Source organism: Larus michahellis, chromosome 3 (genome assembly GCF_964199755.1).
Source record: "Larus michahellis chromosome 3, bLarMic1.1, whole genome shotgun sequence".
Lineage (NCBI taxonomy): Eukaryota > Metazoa > Chordata > Aves > Charadriiformes > Laridae > Larus > Larus michahellis.
Genome location: NC_133898.1, coordinates 102,467,540 through 102,485,536, shown reverse-complemented (window position 1 = coordinate 102,485,536; position 17,997 = coordinate 102,467,540). Strand labels below are relative to the sequence as shown.

The 17,997-nt window shown below is 40.9% G+C and overlaps 1 protein-coding gene across 29 annotated transcripts in view; it reads left to right on the top strand.

Moving 5' to 3' along the window:
* Positions 1 to 1,999: 1,999 nt before the first annotated feature.
* Positions 2,000 to 17,997, top strand: part of PHF3 (PHD finger protein 3) — a 52,900-nt gene continuing 36,902 nt past the window's right edge. For 7 of the 29 annotated variants that reach the window (XM_074581489.1, XM_074581498.1, XM_074581500.1 and 4 more), the window contains exon 1: positions 2,001 to 2,248. Coding sequence is in view for 5 of the 29 variants with exons in the window: in XM_074581470.1 (XP_074437571.1) it covers positions 12,663 to 12,957 (295 nt within the window). In the remaining 24 variants the exon portion in view is untranslated. Of the gene's footprint in view, positions 2,249 to 12,356; positions 12,958 to 17,997 lie in introns of those variants that run through there. The other 22 variants (XM_074581490.1, XM_074581494.1, XM_074581488.1 and 19 more) reach the window with 9 other exon arrangements.

The window sequence follows — 17,997 nt, the reverse complement described above, 5'->3', positions numbered from 1 at the left end:
AATGTTAAACTAAACCATAACATAGGTGCTACAGGTGGGTAAGTTCACTGTATATGTGACAGGCAGTTGTGACTATAAAGGGACTGGCACAGCGTGGGTCGTGGCAAAAGCGGAGTATACAAACTCCATTAAACTGAGATGGGTTCACTGGAGTTCTGTGACTTTTGAAAGCGTGAAGAAAGAACTGAATAGGGCAATGAACAATGATCAGATTAGTAGCAGTGCTTTGTCTGGTGCTTGTTGTCAAAAGTAATGAGATCAAAAGGGTTGAATGCCGGAAAATTTGTGCGATGCAGTGGGATGCAAATGTGTTTAACCGAATTTCACTTCAGACAGTAATTTCATTTCTTAGTATAATCTCGACAATATATTACGGGTTTAACGCCTTGTTGAGAGACTGTGCCTGAAAAGCCTTTGAAGAAATTAGTGCTACCAGCCCATTAGCTCAGTCCTGTGCCATCATAAGAAGGCAGTATTTTTTTAAGGATGCTTGCCTTGAAAAGGAGAAAGAATTTCTGAAAGTGGGAAAGCACAGGAAGAAAACTGGAAAAAAGAAAACAAAACAAACTAAACCAAACCACTTGTAGCGATTTGCATAAAGGTCTTCAAAGAAGGACAGAGAGAAAAAAATTCAAGGGGGTTAAAAACTGTGCTCTGCTTCAAAGGTGTTACTATCTTGTTGCAACTACCCTGTGTAGTGGCTGAAAATGTCACTTAGTTACTGTGCCTTCAGTTTAAAGACTGTTAAATTTCGCAGTATGAGGAATATATAAAGGCCGTGTTAATATACAGTAATTCAGAAGATACTTCTAAATTTGACTTTTAGAAATAATGTTCACAATCTCTTCCTCTTTTGGGGCTTTATTCAACTTGAAACTTGGTATATGCAATAAACCCCCAGTACCGCACTTTATACTACCCATCAGGCTGAAAGAAGAATAACATGCTGCATTTAACTAACACTAAAATGCAAACTGGAAAGAGACTCCTTTTCTTAGACATTATGTAGACCCTAAATTACGTTCTGATGACCTGATAAACTCACATCATAAAAGGCCCTTCGATGGGGATTTGTGTGAATGCGTTCACAGGGAAAAATTGTTACCAGAAAAAGAGGATGCCAAGGAGATGAAATGCACATGCCCAGAGGTGGCCTGAGAGACGTCTCCCCTGGACTGATAGACTCTGCAGACTGTTCCTGTTCGACCTGTAGTAACTGATACAGCTGGCACATCGAGAGTTGACGGAATCATAGAATGGTTTGGGTTGGAAGAGACCTTAAAGGTCATGTAGTTCCAACCCCCCTGCCATGGGGACACCTTCCACCAGACCAGGTTGCTCAAAGCCCCATCCAACCTGGCCTTGAACACCTCTGGGAACAGGAGCATCCACAGCTTCTCTGGGAACCGGTGCCCAGGAAGGACTGACAACAAGCAAGTTGTGTAACACAGACTGCACCGAGGAGGGCGGCAGCTGCTATTTGCAGAACTGTACAGGCACTCGTCGGAGCCATCCCCAGCTGGGGCAGCGGCCTGCGCCCTGCTGCCTCCTGCGCCACAGGCTTCCGGGGGATGTACCGGCCCTCCCGGCCACCCTCCACCGACCAGCAGGCCGCGGCCTGTCAGGGGCACGGCCCGTCCCGCGCAGTGGCCATCGAGGCCGCCACCCGGCTGCTTCTCGCCGTTTCGGCCCCCAGCCCCCGCGAGGGTGCCCGGAAACCTCCCGGGTTTGCCACGGCGGCTGGCTCCGCTGAGAGGGCCTTGGCGGGGCCTGGCGCGGGAGGGGTCCTGAGCGCGGTTATGTCCCGCTGGGGGCGACGGGTCTCGCCGGGAAGGGGCCGCGGAGCAGCAGGAACACCCCAAACATCCCTCTGCTCCACGGCCCAGCCGCCCCCGAACGCGCCAAACACAGCCCTGTCCCGGCCCGGCCCGGCCCGGCGCCTGCGCAGCGGCCCAGCCGCCCGCCCGCCTGCCCCCCCTCGGTGAACAGCGCCGTCACGTGAGCGGCCGGGCCCGGCGCGTCGCCGCTCGCCTGACGCCGCGGGGGCGCGCCTACGGGGTAGCGGGCACGCGGCCGGCAGCGCCAGCCGAGCCAAGCCGAGCCAGGCCGGGCCGGGCAACCTGGGCCGGGGGAGGGTGGGGGGAAACCCGCGCCCACCCCCGCTCCCACAGGCCGTGGGGCTCAGCGCGCCGCCCTCTCTCCTTCCTCCGCGTCCTTTCTCCGGGGCAGTGCCGGGTGGCGGAGCAGGGTGAGTTACTGCCGCCGCGACGCGGCAGGTAAAGGGAGAAGGTGGGTGGTGTGGGGGGGGGTGGCGGAGGGGACCGCCGCGTTGCGCGGCCTCGCCCTGCCTTCGCCGGGGCGCGGCGTGCGGCGAGGCCGGGCTGGGCCTGCCGCGGCCTGGCTTGGCTTGGCTTGGCTTGGCTTGGCTTGGCTTGGCCTGGCCTGGCCTGGCCTGGCCCGGCGGCAGGGCCCAGCGCTGCGGGTCGGCCCGAGCTGGCCGCGGCCTGCTTCCGCCGCGGCGCTGCCGGCACGGCCTGGGCGCGGAGGCGGCGCCGCCGGTCCCCACGCTCTGGCGGCGGGCCCTGGGGGGCGCTCCCTAGGCGAGCCCTGCGCTGCCCCGCTCCCCCCTGGCGCGGCCCCGCGGAGCCTGCGCTGACCTTGCGGAGGCTGCGCCCCGCGGGACCCGGGCCGGCCGGGCCCCGGTCCCCTCGCCTTGCCCGCTGACATGGCGTTCTGGCCCCGGCCTTGCTGCCTGCGGCGGCCTCTCCCCTCCCCGCCCGCCCCGGCGTCCGTGCGGGACCCTGCGGCAGGCTCCCTGCCCGGGGCCGGGCTGCTGCTGGCTTTCCAGCACCGCCTTCCCTGGCCTGCGTTTACTAAGTCTTGCCCCTTCTTGGCAGCGCTTGTCCCTTCCCACTTCGTGAGCCGCTTGATGCCTTCTTGCCCCTTAGAAACCCGAGGAACAAACACCAATTTAGACCCTGCTGTTCTTCCTGCTATTGGTCTGACCTGTTCCGGGCTCCTCCTCCCGTCTCTCAAGCTTAGCATCATCAACAATTTCTGTGTTTAACTCTTGTGTATAGTACCCACTCTAGGAAGTGCGGGAGAAAATGTGGTCACCGGTGGTACCCGGGGGATTCAGCATCCGGGTGGTATTTCCAGATCCTGTTCTTGGATGAGGTGCTCTTTCTGAGGCAATATGCCCACGCTTCTTGCTTGCTACTGGAATGCAAATAATTAATATCTATAAGGCTTTGGAAGAGCTATCGCTCATGTGATTGCGAGTGTGCTTTCTGTATGGTCTGCACAATGAAGACCTGTTATAGCCGTGAGGTGAGGACTTGGAAGAAGAGCACTCTGTGCAGTGTAGGTTGAGTTAGTAAAAGTAGCCTGCGGAATGAAGCACAAAAGTGAGGAAGGGAAGAGAAGAACATGGGATGACAGCAGCTGTACCATACAAATTGTAGTTGTGGTGTTGTCTTTTATGTGGCAGTTAATCCATTATGTAATTTCTATACATTTGCTTTCATAAAAATGTATGCTAATGTTGCTAAAGAGTGGAAATATTGTAGGATTAAATGTAAGGATGGTAAACATATGGCATATCTTTAACACCACTAATTCGTGGCTTGTTTTGCTTAATAAATTAAGGTTTGGGACACACTGTAAGGGAGATCTTGAAAACCTGGATTTTATGTTTCTTGGAATACCTTAATTTTGAGTGGTCTTTGCACTTATTGCATAGCCCGCAATGAAATGCTACTCAGCTCTCTTTCTGCTTTACCAAGTAGCTTCTGCTTTTAATTTCTGTAGTTAGCTTTAAAGGTTACACATATAAATATGGAGTTCTGAACACCTAGATTTTTTTTTTTCAGCTGTCATTGTCTGTTAGTCATTCAGTTTTTATGTGCATTTTACATTTGCAAACCCTCAGGAATTTCAAGCAGCTGAAAAGGCACCTGACTACAAACCTTGTTGGCTAGATCTAATTTAATATAATTAACTGAAGTAGTTGAATACAGTGGTAGTGTGTTACTAAGAAAGAAAAACCTCTAAAAAGTCTGTAATTATTATCTGCCATGCTTGTGTGACCTCCTCTTTTTAGAAGGCTTAATTCTACCTCATGGAGTAAATAGTATTCGTGTTGTGCAAAGACCTGAGCTGATGTATGCTATATGAAATTTTTTTAGCTATTATTTTAATATAAGTTTGTATTTTAAAAAAAAATAATTTCCTCAGTCAACTTAAATATTATTAAATCCAAGTCTTAAAAAAAGTAAAGGGAGATAAATTATTTGTGGGAAATTACAAACTTTCATTGTTTTATTATGTTATTCCGGCATATTGTGTCAGAACTTTTTTATGGCAAGGCAATGTTTTTGAAAGGTAGTATTTTCAAGTAGCAATGTCAAAGTCCACTGAGTTGGGATGTGAGTGTTCATTATATAGCAGCAAAAAGTGAAAAATACAGACAGCTTATGACATTGTCCTGGTCTGTTCCTGAAAAATGGAATTCTAATGTGTGTTTCCAAATGAATCATTATCAGAGAGACAATGACAAATTCAAAAGGTATTACAAATGAAATTTTTCTGTTTGGGGTGACTGACAATTGATCAGTGCAACCTGTTACACAGCTTAACATTTATACTATGTTCAAGATGAAAATATTTGAACCAATTCGTGAGGAACTTGAGGGTGGAAAAGAGTTGAAGAGCATAGCATGGAAAAATAATCTGTCCTTGTGTTTTTCTTTTCAGGGAAATGTTTCTTGGTAGAGAACTTCCAAATTCTAGAGGTATATGCAGTGATGGATAGATTACTAAAACAATATAGAATTTCTGATTATGTTTAATTTTTGTGGGATTCAAGAGTAGTCATTAATTGGACAGTCCAGGAAAGGAAAACAATCTACTTTACAAAATACATTTCAAAGATTTCGCAAAGACTTTTTTTGTGACAGAACACAACTTCTAGTGCAGCACTTTGTGCCTCTTCTAGCTGTAAAGTAAGGGTGAGGAATGTTTTGGTTTTTTTTTTTTTTTTTTTTTTTACGAGAGGTTGCTGTGTTCAAAAGAGAACTATTAAGTTGGTTTTCTGTGCTGTAATAATTTGATCTTGTATGATTAAGAAAAGGTTTCTTTGTACTTTTCCTGCATTTCTTTGCCTTATAATTAAATCATTTGTTTGAAATTTACTTTTTCTTCCTGTTCACTGAAATGATGTACAGTTCTGGCTGGTGAATGTAATTCCCTTGGACAGTGAATGTTTAATAAAGAAAATACCTTGAGCTGTCTGCCCTTCTTTCAAATACCGTGATAGCAAGTAGATTACTACTAGTAGTAGCTTACTACTTGCAGACAGGATCTGCTCTGTCAGTGAGGGGAGCAGCATATACCTTCAGATTATAGGTAGACTTTGGAATGTGGTTTTTTGATGTGTCAGACAATTGAGATTTCAGCAGCAGGGTGATAAGATTTGGGTCAGTTGGTGTCTGAAGACCTTAATGCGAGTGGAAAAATAGTGTAGAAGAGCTGTTTAAGAATGAATGAAATGCTCAGATTTACATTTCTTGTTCTTTGATCTGTGGCAAGGCTTTGGTCTAAACCTAGATCTATAATTTTAAATGAGAGATTAAAATAATAAATAAGGGATTTAAATAAGGGAACAGGTGGCATATGGATACTTACAGGTTGATGTTTCTGGTGTACAGCTTTGTCAGTATACCTGAGCCTCCTTTACAGCAATACTGGTGTTTCACATAAACCTGTTGAGTACGTGTTGCTGTTAGGCAGGTCTTTGACAGTGCCCTGTTTGATGGGAGATGGTTGAAAGAGAGGGATCAAATTCGATTGTGCTTAAAGGCCAAAGCTCAGCAAACCATATTCCATCCAAGTGTTGTGACCTTTTTGGAGGAAGGACATTGACATTTTCTTTAACAATTCTGAACACGTTTCTGTGGCTGTGTTGCAATTCAGATGCTTATAAATCAAATTGCTTGTCCTGTCAACAATGTTTTGTCAGTTAATGTAATTCTTGAAGTCTGCCCTAGGTGATGGGACTTGAGCCAATATGAACCAGAGTAGAAAGCACGTTGGTGTGAGAGTTATAAAGTTCAGATTTTGTTACAGACTCTGCCATTGATGCACTGTCTGGTATTGATTTCCTTTTTTATCCTATGATGTGTTTAGACTGTGAGCTCTGTTGGACAAAATCTGTTACTGCAGAGGACCTGGGTCTCAGTTGTGGCTTTTGGGTCTGTAATATCCATAAATGTTGTAAGAATGAATGCAGCTTCGAGTGCTTAAAATACAGACACGTGGCAACTTAGTATTACTTTACAGTTAGGTGTTTATGACCTTGAACTGTAAGATTTTGTCTAAGAAGAAGGGGGAGGATGGTAGTAAAACTTGCCTGTGTCAGCATCAGCACTTTGAAGCGACATTGGGTAGGGGGGTAGTAAGTGTCAAGGTACCAGTGAGCACATGGCGTGGTCCGACATCCCAGCTCTGGGGAACAAAGATAGACATTTGGTACCTTGAATGCTCTTCTTATGTACAATAGTTACAAAAAGACTCAGGCAAGGTATTTTTTTTTAACTGCCTGTGTTGTTAGCTAACTTCATGTCAATTAAGGTGCAGTTTCCCTCTTTTGCTGTGTCTTGGTTTGAGGTAAAACAAAACCAACTTTCTGTTCACTAATTTTACTTCTTAGCTAGGCCTCTTCTAAGTCTCTGAAATTAACAGTATGTTGTGTCAAAAATGGTTCATTCTCAGAGTGGTAAGACCAATGTTTACAGTTTGTGCCAAGGAATAGTAGGCAGGGAGGCTCTTTGTTATATTTACTGCTATAACAACCAAGGCCAGCTAATTTTGTTATTTGCCCTGTTGGAGGGTCGGAAATGGAAAAGCGTAGAGGGGTCCCACCTGCGGGGAGGAGCGGAGAGGACAGGTGACCCAAAATTGACCAACAGGGGTATTCCATCCCATCTGCCCCATGCTCAGTATAAAAGCTGGGGGATCAAAGGGTCAACTTTTTTTCTTCAATGGCTGATGTCCGAGGAGGACCCTGTCTGTTCATCTGCCTCTGATCCCGATCTGTGTGTTCCTGACTCCAGCTGTGGAATCCAGTTCCCACCCATTGCTGAGTCCAGTCTGGGACCTCCCCAGTGCCTGCTGGTGACGTCATCCTGGGAGCTTAATACAGTTTTGTATATACTGTTGTCTATTTCATTATTTTCCTTTTTATTTTATTATTAATATTTCATTAAAGTAGTTTAGTTTCTTCTAAATTTGTAAATCTCTCCTCTTCTCTGTGTATGAGAGGTTGGGGGGGAGCATCTGTCGCCGGCTATTGGACAATTTGGCCAAAACCATGACATGCTGAAAAGTTTTTGTCAGTTATTGTTACTTACTATTTGACTCCTCTGTGACAGTGCTGAGTCAGCGTTTCCCTTTTGACATCGAAGGTGCTATTCATCCTTTTCTGACCAGTGTTTATTACTACTACTTGAAGAAATAAATATGATATGGATTTTTTTATGGAGCCTATTACTGTTGTTATGACTAGTCCTTGCTCTGTCATCTGGTGTGGATAAGCTGAAGGAAGGTGTTTACAGGACAACAGACCAAGTCTTCTGTCTTGAGTCTTGCAATGTTTCCAATATTAGTTCAGTCAATAACTAGATTTACAAAAGCTTTTAAAAGCACTAGCCATACTCAGTGAATTGGAAGAAACAGACATTAATCAGGAAGGTACATAAATGAAATGGAAGGAATTGTAATGTTACTATGCTATCTTCAGACGCACTGATTCACGTAGGTCAATAAAGTAATGATTTTTAACATCTAGGTTTTTGAGTATCCTCAACACCCCCCCCCCCCACCCCCACCCCCCTATCCCCTGCCCTTTGTTGCCAGTTTGGGTGTTGTTTGGTTTTTTTTAAAATCTCTTTGTAGAAGTATTTTATTTTTCTGAAGCCCAACTTCTGAGGACTTTCATAGACCAGATTTCTTCTTACATTGACAATCATTAAAAAGACAGAAACTTCTGTTTTATATTCTTAAGTTTAACGTTTAAGCTACTACATGAAAGTCAAGTTTAAAAGGTAAATTAAAATATGAAAGTCACGCCCTGGACAGAGAGGGGAGGTGAGAAAGTAATTACGGTGAATGTTATTTAAAAGTGTGAAACCTAACTTTTGTTTAATAAAATAAATGGTGTAGGAGTACTATTAAAACTGCATAAAACATATGTAAAGGAAGATAATAAAATGTCAAGACAAATTTATCGAATGAAAATCCAGATATGTACTTGGAAGTTAAACACTTGCACATACCTGGTGTTTAAGGGAGACTTAATTTAGAATGCACTCAAAGACAGAGTGTGCTTGGCCTGTACATCAGCTAAGAAACACTCAGAATTTCTACTGGTATATACAGTTTGTGAACGCCTCTGCTTGAAGTAGATTTTAGATAAGATGGTGGAGACATGCTGATGCGGTTGGATATCTCTGCTAAATTGTTTTGCTCTGTTCCAATAAGAAAATAATACAACAGGAACTGAAGTAATTTTTAGCTGCTTTCACAGACAAACTAAACAATGAGAAACCATAAAGATGCACAATATCTCTCAACCAGATATTAGTCTTCCTTCCCCTCTAAGATTAGTTTGAAAGGTTATGCTTGTTGGAGAGCTTAGTTTCTTCCCTTAGCAAGTGATGGTTTTGGCTATTTATCTTTTAATTTTGGAAAGTCATTTAGAACTGCTAGAGATGTAACAAAGAAGTAGTAAATGGGGACAAGACACAAACCTGCCATATCAGATCCTACAGCATGTTTATTTCATACTGGGATTTGAGGTAATATTATGACATACCTAGCTTAAAATAATTCAACAACTGAAAAAATGAATTTTATAAGCTGGAAGACTCAGACTGAAAAAGAAAGTGGTGTTGAGAACGTGAAGAGATTTTTATGGTAGACATAATGTGGGAGAAATTCTGGAATTCATGTTTGACATGCTTTTTCTCTTTAATGGGATTGTTTTTAATGATGGATCACTTAATAATGAAAGATTTTAGTTGGTAGGTTACTTTTATGAGTACCTATTGTTACAGTAGCGAGCTGATTGAAACAAATCAGTCTCAAAAGTGTAAGAGAAATACACTTTTTTATAAGGAGTTGTGGACAATGCTCTCTATACCTTTAGCTTTTCTTGATGGTCAGATTTCATTGCACCCACATGCTGTGTTGTGTGCTGTAGCGGTCTCAGTGCATGCCCTGATGGTCCAGGAGCCACTGGGTGGGAGAGGTTCCATGGCTGTCCAGACTGAACCTGTCTGGGGCTTCCTTCTCTGTCATTTCCTCCTTTGCCTCGTTCATGAATTCCTGACTTCTCGCTTGTTCTCTATACTCAAATGTTTTCGTGTTCTGTTGCTTCTGATTAACTACGCAATAGGAAGACAGTTTTGAATTGTTGTGCGATGGGAGTATGCTTGATATGTGCAACTTTGCTGTGAGTGATGCCAAGCCACTAGCCTTTAGGGTTCAAGTGAAGGACACAGCTGTGTTCCAGGGGAACAATACATTCCTCCTCCAAGCGGTTAGAGTTATCTTTGGAAATAAGTGACTGTGAAAAACTTAACTGTATTTTTACTTATATCTCTGGCTATTTTTCCTGATGTTGAAATGTTTCAACTATAAAATAAGCCATTCAAAATTCATGCACTTTAGGGATTGTGTAAGGGAAGAAATTTCTTTTTTTTTTTTTTTTTTTTTTGAGCAACTGTTTCTAGCAATCAGCTGTCTAGCAAGAAGTGTATCTTTCATTGTCAGAGGCCACAGATTCTACGCTTCACGTGATAGTTCATCTAGTAAGGCTAGAAATACTTTTCTAAACTAGGTACTGTATAAGTTATACAAAGAATTGAATGGTATTTTCTTGAACCAGATAAAGCAAAATCTTAATTCCATGTACTTCAGTGGTATAACCTCTCTAACTTTTAAAAACTGTAGAGCATAAATTCTTCATCTTAGATTTTGTAGTGGTAGGATTTTTATGCAAAACGGCTTTGTTTATATCCTTATAATGACTTTTTAATGCAAAATTTTTATAGAATTTATATTTGATCATAGACTCATGCTCCAGAAATAAAATTATCATTAAAATTCCACTTTAATTTTCTCTAATAGCTAGTTAGGTGTTAGTAGTGTTCTTGGTGTTCTGAATGTCTGCTTAGTAGCCTCGCAAAACTCTAGATAGTCTTTTTTCATGACATTGCTGAAGACAGAGGTTAATTTCTGTCAGCAGCAGTTTTTGTAGCAAGGGCTAGCATTCTGCTTGAGCTTTGCTATTTAACACTGATCTTAGTGGAATGCTCAGCTCTGTTGGTAGCAGCAATGTTTTAAGTAACAACTGTATAAATGTTCCCCTCCTATCCAGAAAAAAACCTTGAGAGATATTGTTGTAAACGTGTTCAAAGCCCCTGCCACTCTTTTATATTTAATATTGGGTACAACAGATTTGTTACAGTAATTCATGGGTGTTCTATTGCAGTGTCATTGACGCTTGTTGTGTCAGGGTTCACCATCGTTTTATCCTGTCTGTTACTCTTATATTTGTGTGATGCTAATATGAAAAAACCCTGTCATTACAGGAAGGTGTTTTAAAGTACCGGATTGTGGCATCTGTAATTATTTCCATCCTTCGAGCCACTGCAGCTCTTGTAATTCATCCCGCATAGTATCAGATGGTTGTAACCACATGGCATAATAAAAATAGATTATACGGTGCAGCATAGCACTTCCTCCATTAGTTTGCTGCTTTATTTGTTGCCAAATTTGAAAATTATTTTGAAAACTGCAAAAAGAATAGTTGCTAGTGGGCATGGTGTATATGTAGATGCACTGCATTGCTTGATAAAAATAGTCCATTTTTTGGTGTAGAGAGCTTTTAAATTACAACATACTTGCTGCTGTAAGACTGTTACCTGCTTACTAAATGCACCTGATTTGGCCTGACTTTCCTTCTTGCTGGCTGTTTGGTCAGTATTGTGTATTAGACTGTTTTGTCATGGTTAGCGTGCAGATGCTGTAAAGGCACCATGGTCTGTAAAGGCATTGTGCCATACCTGACCATTATTTTCTTCTGAGCTGCCCTATGGGAGAAGGAAGAAAGTCTGTCGTGTTCTTTTTTAAAAGGAAAAAAAAAAAAAACAAAACCCAACCCAAAACATTTTTCATGCTCACCTGTAGTTTTTGTGAACTTATGAAATTCAATAAATTACGTAAATAGGGTTGAAATTGTAGCAAAGCTCTTTTATGTCTATGGCTAGGATTTTCCCTGTTGATCATTAAAACAGGAATGTCCCATTAACATATATAAGGAAGAATACTTACTGTTCTAGTCAGCATGAGTAGGTACTGGATTTATTTAGTGGAAGGTTGATGAAATAGGGATCTAGAAAGTAATTCACGCACTACAACCTCTAAATATCACTCCTCTCCTTTTCCTTTAATTAAGGCATTCATTCAGAAAAAAAATATTCCTGTCTAGTGTGTAGGAAGATGACGATGAAGGAGGAGCAGAAGAGAATGTATGTCCTTTTTCTGTTTCCAAAAGCTTGAATAGCTTTGTGTGTGCCAGAACTGGTCTCCCAGACTTTCCTGTATGCCAAATTAATCCAGGCACTACTCCATTTCTTTGTCTCTGTGACCATATTTGTTATAATTATCTCTTTCCACTCTTAAGTATATGCTTATGTTAAACTTGTGAAGAAACATTTCACTCTACTTTTTTTCCATTCTGTTGTGTAGTTCTACATTCTTATTAGTTGAATCTCTGCTGTAATAGTAGCATTCCTGCTGTATCGCGAAGGAGTGAGTGATGTAGAAAATAGGGAGTCCCTTCTTGTAAAATGTAGGTGCCATCTTTGAATACAGTTCCTTAAGTTTTACCTAAACTTCTTCAAAATTGAAGGTTCTAAAAGGCTCCTGGCCCTTTTGAAGCCAGCTCAGAATTCTCGCATACTTGCTTGAGGTCTGATTTTTGTATAAAATTTCCATAATCTTATTGAATGTAACGATAGTTGAAAAATAACATAGATAAGACCTTACTGTTTAAAAATAGTTACTTGCTATGAAGTATTTGTTAGTTCCTTTATGAACGAAAATATAATCCTCCTCAGTTTTGGGACTAGTATGGCAGGCTCCGGAGCTTTCTCAGCTCCATTCATTTTAGTGGAAGTTGATCTCACATTTTTACATTTAAAGGTAAAGAAGGATGTGCCCTTACAGTCCTGCTAACCAGGTTTGCTTGTTCTTTATTTCCTCCTCTCTCTGTTGTCCCACCCCCTCGGGTTGGTTAAGTTTTAAACAAATTCTAGAAAGGAGGTGTTTTAGTTAATCCTTGTTATGCACACTCTGTAGAAGTGGCAGCACTCTGAGGGTGATAGTGGAGTTTATATTAACTTAGCATGGTATTTCTTTTAAAGATAATCAGTTAGAGAATTGATTTGTAGATATGCAGTAGGCCGCACTAAGCTATAAGCAGGTTTTTTTTTTTTTGGTTACCATTCTAAAATATCTTAATCATTCTTTATAAAACACAAGAGCCAAAAGAACTTGCTGGTTTCTTAGGTGTTTTACAATTTGTAGCTTATTTTCTTATGGTATTTTTCTTGTCTTTCTATAGGGCTGAAAGACACACAGGAGTCTTCATGGATATAGTTGATACATTTAACCATTTAATTCCTACTGAACACTTAGATGATGCCCTATTTCTAGGATCCAACCTGGAGAATGAAGTCTGTGAGGATTTTAGTACAAGTCAAAATGTCTTAGAGGATTCGCTGAAGAACATGCTCAGCGATAAGGATCCTATGCTAGGATCTGCAAGTGCCCAGTTCTGTTTGCCTGTTTTGGATAGCAATGATCCCAATTTCCAGATGCCTTGTTCAACAGGTAAATGTTACAATTTTTTAAGATTACAATTTAAAATACAGTTATACTCTAGTACCAACCCTTTTTTATAATGTAGAAATAATAATTTGGGATTTCTGTCTCCTTCCTGCCCTTTTTGTTGTGCTGCTTACATGCCTGGCATGTAAACTTTGTGCAGTTGTCCTTAACTTCATTGCGTAAAGATAGAGGAAGGCTCCTGATCTGGATCAGAAGTAATTTAGGCTTTGTCTTGAGTACATGTAAACTATTCCCTATTAAAGTTGTGATTTGTTTAGTGTAAGTACTGTGCCTGATCAGTGAAGTTCCTAGTTGTCTTCAAAATATGTAATAATTCTGGGTTAGCACTAGGAGTGTATAAGTTGTACAAATAGCTGCTCTGACTTCAGCGTTATTTTGTTAGTGCTAGGTGTTCTGGTACTGCGCTGATACCGGATTCTGGGTGCTTTGCTTTGGTTGGCTTCAAACTCAACCTTGGAATGATGACACAATTCTTTTTTACTGTTTGGAAACACCTGATCTGTAAACAGTTTAGAGCAAAGTTTAAAAAAAAATAATCTTAGGAGTTATGGAGTAGTTTTTGAAGATTAAAAAAAAAAAAGGGTGATCTAGTCCCTAAAATTATTTATATTGGTTGGAATAGTTACACTGAATTTGATGTAAGAGACAAAAATATGCTCTAATTTTTTTTTTTTATTTGGAAGTGTTTTTTTTTTTTTTTAAATGCATTTTTTAGGGTCTTTACTTAAGAGTGTTGTAGATTAGTGCAGATAGCTTTGATGATCTCAACATTTAATTTTTTTTCTAGTAACTTTTATGAGCTGGTTGTGAAAATCTTGATAGTTTCCTTAATATAGTATGGATTTCGTTTCTACTAACAGACTAAATTCTCACCTTCATTAAATTAAGTGGTATTACGACATGGAAAACTGTAAATCAAAGATGATATTGACTGAGGCAATGAAAAAGTGAACTACAAAGTCAAAACAAGATATTTGATCTTTTTACTACTTCAGTAGAACATTATTTGAGGCCATCGTTAATGTTTTTGTTTATTCTTGCCATAGTCCCTATCCTTATACTTTTTTGCCTGTAACCCACCAAACAAAATTGTATCCCTTTTATTGTGCCTAAGACTGTACAATGTACACAACTAAACCAAATTCCTCCTCTTTAAATTTTGTATTTCCTTCCATTTAAACAGTGACGTAGATTCTTGTTTCACGCCACATCCTGTGCATCCTCCGGTAAACCTATACTGCACTTAAAATTTTTGAATTAACTCATAGCATTATAGCTGGAGTCACAGGGAGACTTGAGGCAGCTTTTTGTCATACTAGTTGGATATTTCTCCTAAAAGTGATCAATAGTGCAATAATTAATACTGTTGATCATTAAATAATCACAATTAATTTTTGAAGGTTGCTGTCCGTTAAAATAAGTGAGCTAACTCATTTACTTGGGGGCTACTATTTCAGGCTGCGCGAAGGAATCAAACCTAATTTGATTTATGTTGAGTTAATGAGTTTCATGTTTTGTTTGTTTGTTTTTAAATCTGGAAACAAGAGCAGAGCCACATTTTACTAAGTAAATTAAAGCATGCAATTTGGAATTAATGTAGTGGGTATCCCAAAGGACATGAAGTGTTCTTGCTGTTGCTTGTTCTTTGTAGGTCTTGATAAGAACTGTCCTTATTCTCAGATGGTAGCACCACAGTATGTATTCATAGTTTTTTTTAGTTGGCAGTGATGATTATCAGTGTGAAGCAAAAATTATTTGCCTGTCTTTCTTCTGTGAGTATTAATCTAGTTCAGGTTTTATTTAATTTGTCTGAGACTGTTGGTGGTCTAACACAGTTTATATAGTCTCCTGGTAAGAATGCAGTAGTGCAAGATGATAGTACCCTTGGTAAGAATTACCCATACAAAGGCTGTTTTTTCCAGACAGTATGCATGGAAGCTTATCTCTAGACCAACATCAATTTGTCTAAAAAAGAAAAAGCAAAAATCTCCCCACCAAACTTGCCTTACGTACATCTTTAGAGCTACGACACCATTGATGTGTCATACAGAATGATAGGCTGCTGTATTCTGATCCTTCCAGTTCTTTTTTTTCCTCCTCTGTGGGGGATCTCACTATGAATTTATTCTGTAGTGCATTAAGCAGTATACGGTAACAGAACAGTTGGTTGTTGGCTCCTCTTTTAACCTTTCACTAGGGTTAGAAGTGTACCTAGAAAAATGTATATTCAGTAAGGTTTTAGTAGTTTTTGGTACAATTGTTGTTATCTGTTTATGTTAAGCAGGGCAAGGCTGAGGAAATACTGAAACGGTAGATGGTGGTGTTTCTTAAACTCTTGATTTCATTTCTGGAGAAAAGAGTGATTTTTTTCCCAGAGGTAAAACTTTATTTACTACAATTTATTTTAGACCTTCAAACAGTAGTTTACATTATCCATGCCTGGACTGTGGAACAGTTTAAGAAAAGGAGTAAAATGCTCATGGAAGTTAGGCCAGCAAAGGACAGATTCATCATGCTTGCTGCTCCATGAATAACTGGAATGCACTCTGTTCTGTCCAGTTTTCAAAGTGGTGAAGATTTCATGCTTCAGATTGCTGTGAGCAAGCTGAAGAGATAAAGGTAAAAACAGTTGGACTGAGGAGGTGATTTGGCTAAAATGGTATTAAGTGTCATAGACAAAATGGAGGAGCAGGAGGCATGACTCACTAATACTTCGAGAGCCTGGTTTGAGCAGAGTTCAAGAGTATTTGTAAACCTATGCACAAAGCAAAATACTATCATTATATGACTTCAACCCAAAGAACTTGTACCATTTCTTATGTGAACACAACTACATGTGAGTGGCAGCAGCTTTGAGAAAGACTTTTTTCAGGCCTGCTTACCAGCATACCAAATTTCTTAGGATCATGACAACATTTTCTCTGTTTTACTTTGGAGATCAGGTCTTTTTGTCTAAACGCCTTGTCTGTTGCTCTTAAGTTGGTTTTGAGTATGGGTTTGTTTTCTGCTCTTTTTATTACTGCTGCATTGACATTAGTTTGTGTTGGGTGTTATTTACATGCCTAATCCAAAGTTATTACTCATCAACATAGCATCTGTCTTGCTCAGCTTTAGGGTGTATATTACACATAATTCACCATGAACTAAGCTTTTTGTTAATACTAAGCTCTTTTATGGTGAGTTACCACTTACCTGACTGTATGTGATAGATACTGATAGCAATTGGCTGTACGTCCTTTAAACAGGTAAAGTGCTTGTCTCTAAGACAGAAACACAGATTTTTGTGAGTTGAAGCTTGATTTCTAATCACACTGCTTGTTAGAGGTATCTACCCAGAAAATGCAAAGTTTTAAAGTTGGATTATAAATGCTTCTCTGGGGGACGATGGTAGCATAGCATCATAGAATGATTTGGTTGGAAGGGGCCTTTAAAGGTCATCTAGTCCAACCACCCTGCAATGAGCAGGGACATCTTCAACTAGATCAGGTTGCTCAGAGCTCCACCCAACCTGACCTCATCATAAAAAATGTCCTTATATCTAGTCTGAACCATTACCCCTTGTCCTGTCTCTACAAGGAATACTAAAAAGTTTGTCCCCATCTTTCTTATAAGCCCCCTTTAAGTATTGACAGGCCACTATAAGGTCTCCCTGGAACCTTCTCCAGGCTGAACAACCCCAACTCTCTTAGCCTGTCCTCATATGAGAGGTGTTCCATCCCTCTGATCGTTCTTGTGGTCCTCCTGTGGACCAACTCCAACAGGTCCCTGTCTTTCTTGTACTGAGCATCTCGTGATCAGCAGTACTGGTGTGTGACAAATAGCAAGGAACATGAGAATGGATGTCTGTTGACTATCTGTTGATAGGAAGAACTGTACCAGTAAAGCAGTCTCATGGCCTGAGTCCAGTTTGTGCCGGATCTAAATGGTTTCTTCTGTTAAATGACATTGTTGGTCTTTCTCTAGTCGATGAGCTTGCTGTGTAATTGCCAATGTGTAATAGAATGGGGTTGTCTTGTTCAGCTTTGATTGAACAGTTACTTGTTTGGAGAAGACAAGAAGATTCTTTCCAGGTGATCCTGGTAAAGACTTTAAGCAGAGGTAAAAGTAACCTTTTCTGACTTTCACAAGCTGGAAAGGGCATGGGTCAAATTAACAGATGTTATGCTGAAATCCTTTTAGGATGTGTTTGTGGAGTGACTACTGAACTGTAAAGATGTAGTTGGGTTGCTGGTTTGTCGGGTAGACTGTGCAGATTACTGCTCTTACAGCACTGTTAGGAAGTTTTCTGTTACTTCGGTGAATCAATGTACAAGCTATTCACAGATCTTATTATTCACTGCAGCTCATAGGAGCTTAGCAGTAATGGAGGCCATTTACTGTCCTGAAGTAGGTATCAGCAGAAAGACCTAGTGTCAATAGTGGAAATTGATATAACTGCTCACTTTGCGACTTAAAGGCCAGAATTTGACAAAAGGAGCCTTTTCAGGATTAAATGAAACCGAAGTTCTTGAAACAATCAAAAGTGTCCCATATCATGTTTTAGGCATCTCTGTGCTTCTGTTCATCAGTCTGGTCAGGCAGCTGTTCTTCCAAGAACTGAATGATCAACACAGGAGGGTAGGTTATGTGGAACAGCTCTTGGGCGTCTTTAATGTTTGGGTGGTGTGGGTGGGTGTGGATATGTGGGTTTGAGGTTGCTTTTTTTTTTTTTTTTTTAACTTTCTGAGCAATTCCTTGATCAGAAGTGGAAACTGTGAAATTTAGGATGTGACGTCTACTCATGAGAGCAACGCCTTTTTTTCAACTTTAGATCAACTATTGATAGGTTTTCTGTTTCGTTCTGTTATTTCTTGCTGGAAGCTTATCCACTAATTGATAGCATATAGCATAGCAGGTCAGACTGTTCCCATGCCAATGAACTAAATAACCAGCATTCATACTTAATAGGTAATTCTCAGCTATCTGGAATTCTGTAGCTTTTCAGGATGTCGTTTATTGAGGCTGGGAAAGCGTATCCCCTAA